Raw genomic sequence first — 3,938 nt, 5'->3', positions numbered from 1 at the left:
AAAGCTTTTGCACCATAAGCAAAGAAAAATACCTGAAGGAAAAGGGTATTTATGTGTATCTTAACCACTAAAAATTGATTTTGTTTTCTAAAAGTCATCCGTTCAGGTATTTAGAAATTCACCTGACTGTTAATTTTTAAGGTCGTGTTTTAAATTAACTAAAATGCATATAAATTGGTTTGAATAGATGTTCAATAGGAAATGAAAAAGAAAAGATCTTATCTAAAACAGATAAGAAAGAATTTGATGAAGAATGAAACAAAATAATAAATATAGGTGGTGTTTCGGATTGCTTATAAAAACAACTTATTCACTTATTAGTAGTAAGCACTTTTGAGTGTTTAGATAAACAACTTATACCGGTGTCAAACCGGTAATAAGAAGTTTTTGAAGAAGTTAAACCATTCTGACTTATAATAAGTTGATAAGTGTTTTTGTAGAAAAACATAAGTTGTTTCAAATAAGCAATCCCAAACACCCCCATAATATCAAGGGCGGACTAACATATAAATGTTATCGTATTATTCTGTTGGGTGGTGTTATGTAGTTTTTGTAACGAAAGTGGTGGAGCAAGTTTTTAAAGACAAAGCTGGTAAATGGTTTGAATCCCACATTTGCCGAATATTTTAGTTTTCAACTTACATTTTTGTGTTTTTTATATATTTTAGAAAAAGTTTATCGCCTCGACTCAAACATAGGTCTCTTCTCTGCAAAAAAACAGCCAATAAAACTATACTTAGGGGTTGTTTGTTTATTTCTTAATAGTTCCATTAAGAGACAACCTCTGAATCATTAAGATGTGAATCTTGTTTGGCAAAAAAAAGTCTGTCTCTTAATGGTTCTAAAACTCTCTGAATGATTTTGTATCTTGGATCTCCTTTAACCATTAAGAGCCTTAATTTCATTGTACACAATTACCAAACAATTATATTTCATTTTGCACTACATCACAAGAGCCTCTTAATCATTCTGCACCAAACCATTCAGCAAGTGTCAAACAACCCCTTATACTATGAAATATTTCAACAAGTTCATTTTCATTGTCAAATTGTGTCATCACAAAGATTTTTCATTTTATCATGTTTGATTCACGAAACAAAATAGGACAAAAGAAAACAAATATTTGTCTTTTCACATCTCATACGAAATTAAGAAACCGTTTATCAAACACTTATTTGGTAAGTGTTTATCAAGTTACATTACCTTACTGATGAATATGGGAAAAACCAATAATCTTACCCGGTAAGAACGAAGACAAGGAGCTAAAATCTTACCCGGTAAGTAAAACGACGACTCTTACCACAGTTAGCGCGTACCAAGTACATTATTATATACGATACCGTTTTGGTAAACTAAAATCTTACCCTGTAAGTAAACGATAATATTGAATTTTACCGATAAATTCTTACCTAGATAAGTGTTTAGTAAACGGCGCAAGAACAAAACATGATTGAATAACAAAAATACAAATGAAAAAAAGATTATGACATTATTAAACCAAACATATCAATTTCTAACCCGACCCGCCCTATCCATTTCTAACCCGACCCGTCTAGCTCGAATCCGGAATTCACCAACGGCAGCGAAAAACTTCACCTTCTGCATCACCTCCAAACCCTCCAAAATCTCCGCCACCGTCCTCCCCCGTAAACCGTCCGCCTCCGCCATCACCATCCGCATCGCCTCCTTCACTTCCTCCATTGCGTCATCCAACTCCGACACCTGTCCATCCACCAACGTCCCCGTCCGATTCACCAACCCATACAACGGCGCCGCCGCCGCACTCTCCTGTACCATTGCCATCGTCTCTCCGATCTCCCGCTCCTTCCTCACCGTCTCCACCCTCACCGCTTCAATCCTCTCCGCCTGATCCGTCGTTAGATCCAGATCATTAAGGAATCGGAAGAGCAACGACGGCGGGTACTCGGTGACCCAGAATAATGCTTGCTCGAAGGAGGTGTGCCATGGCGGAGAGCAGATTAGGAAAACGTCTTGTTCGGTTGCGACTGATTTTTCTTGGTAGTATTGGCGGTAATGATCAGAGACCTGTTGGACCAGTTTTTGAGGTTGGTTGTGTTCGCCATTGCCGGCGGCAAAAAGTTGTTGTTGGAGGTGGTGGTGCCGGAGAAGCCAGCCGTCGTAAAAGGCGGTGAATGCTTGAAGAGTATTGGTGGGCATGGTCGGCTGTAGATTGTCGATTGCTATTCAACTATTATTTATTTATTTATTTATTTATTTTATATATGTTGATAAGGTTTGAGAAGGCAAATATATTTATTTATTTTAAAATTCATCTTAAGCAGCAAGAAAATGGCACATAGAAGACTGTGCGTAATAACAATATTATTTTAACTCAAATTTTAGACATTTGTTTGTATATTACTCTTTTCAATGTTTAGAATTCAGAAGGGCTGATTGAGTGAAATTTTGTACTTGTCAATTATTTGATCCACTTTGGATATAACTGATTAAAAAAGTATCCGTATAATATAACGAGATATATTTTAATTTTAATGTATTATTTTTTTTTGTCTTTATTGATGTTATAATACGATTTTATGTGTTATTAAAAAGACAATAATGTTTTTTTTAATAATATAAAATTTAAATATATTATAAAACTTTGAAAAGAAATATTATATCAAATTAACTATTTAAAAGTTTTTTTTGTGTAAATCTTTTGATTCAACTTAATTTAGGTTTGATAAAGAAGTAATTTATTTTTGGTTTAATAATATAATATTTTATAAAGATAATAATTGAGTATTCTGTTAGAATGATTATCCTAATTATATTTTAAATTTCTTTTATATTTAAAATGAGATGTTTGTCCTATTACGATTATGGGTATCTGTTTGTTAATTACACAAATTCAAACTTGGAGTTTTAATAAATTGTACTTATACACAAAAAGAAAGTAGCATGTGGTAAAGTAGCATTGACAGATGAACCAAGAGAATAGATGAAATGTTTGGTTCCCGTGTTATATGAGTACTAATCCCTGATTATTATGTCTGGAATCACAAAGAAGAACATTTTTTCATTGATGCATACGCTTCATCACAAGAATTAACCCTAGAAATTGAATCTTGAATAACAAACAAAAGATTAAAGAAAACAAGGAAACGAACCTTGAAAGATATTGACTCTGTTTGAAAAAATAATAAAAGATCGTAGAGAACACATATAATGTAAATAGTTGAAATCGAAAACAAAAACAAATTGGAAGCTTGGAATCTGTCTGTATCCTGAAGAACCTGCTTTGAATATATATGAGTAGAGGATATGATAGAAACGAAAAACGATATGTATATTCGTCTAAATCTGTTGAATCGTTGCCTGGTGAAGGTTATCTAAACCTGTTGAAATCGATAGAAGGATATGGATGAAGTAATTCGCCTGGTGGAGGTTATCTATATCTATTGAAATAGATAGACGAAAGGATATGGATGAAGCAATCGACTAATAAAAGGATATGGGTGAAGCTGACAAAATCTGAGGTTCTATTGGAAGTCGATAAATTGGGGATGATGACATATGTTTAATAGGTTGTACCAAAGCATTGAGAACTTGAAAATTAAGTAATTTAGCATTATATATTAGTACATAACTAGAAGCGTACTCGCGCAATGCAGCGAGATACATCGTGTTTTTAATATTTCATTTATTCTTTATCTCAGTCGATGTTATAATATGACTTTATGTGATTTTGAATTTTATTTTTCAATAAAATATATGTTTGATGATATCATAAAAAATTTGATAAAAATATATCGATATTAGTATCAAATTAACTATTTGAAATTCCTCATTTTTTTGTGTAATTTTTTAATCCAATTTTTTTATAATTTAATTTATGTACAATAACGAAGTAATTTATATTTGGTTTAATAATATAACTTTTTATAAAGATAATCATTATTTGTTTTGTTGGAACT

The 3,938-nt window shown here is 32.2% G+C and overlaps 1 protein-coding gene across 1 annotated transcript; it reads right to left on the bottom strand.

Moving 5' to 3' along the window:
* Window positions 1-1,425: 1,425 nt before the first annotated feature.
* LOC112514923 (protein DOG1-like 4) lies at window positions 1,426-2,356 on the bottom strand. The gene has a single exon (XM_025121563.1). It carries the CDS (start codon window positions 2,176-2,178, stop codon window positions 1,507-1,509), a length of 672 nt encoding a protein of 223 aa, XP_024977331.1. The 5' UTR covers window positions 2,179-2,356; the 3' UTR covers window positions 1,426-1,506.
* Window positions 2,357-3,938: the final 1,582 nt, after the last annotated feature.

This window comes from Cynara cardunculus (assembly GCF_001531365.2).
Source record: "Cynara cardunculus var. scolymus isolate 2C chromosome LG 6, CcrdV1, whole genome shotgun sequence".
Classification (NCBI taxonomy): Eukaryota; Viridiplantae; Streptophyta; class Magnoliopsida; order Asterales; family Asteraceae; genus Cynara; species Cynara cardunculus.
This window is presented reverse-complemented; position numbering and strand designations above follow the sequence as displayed.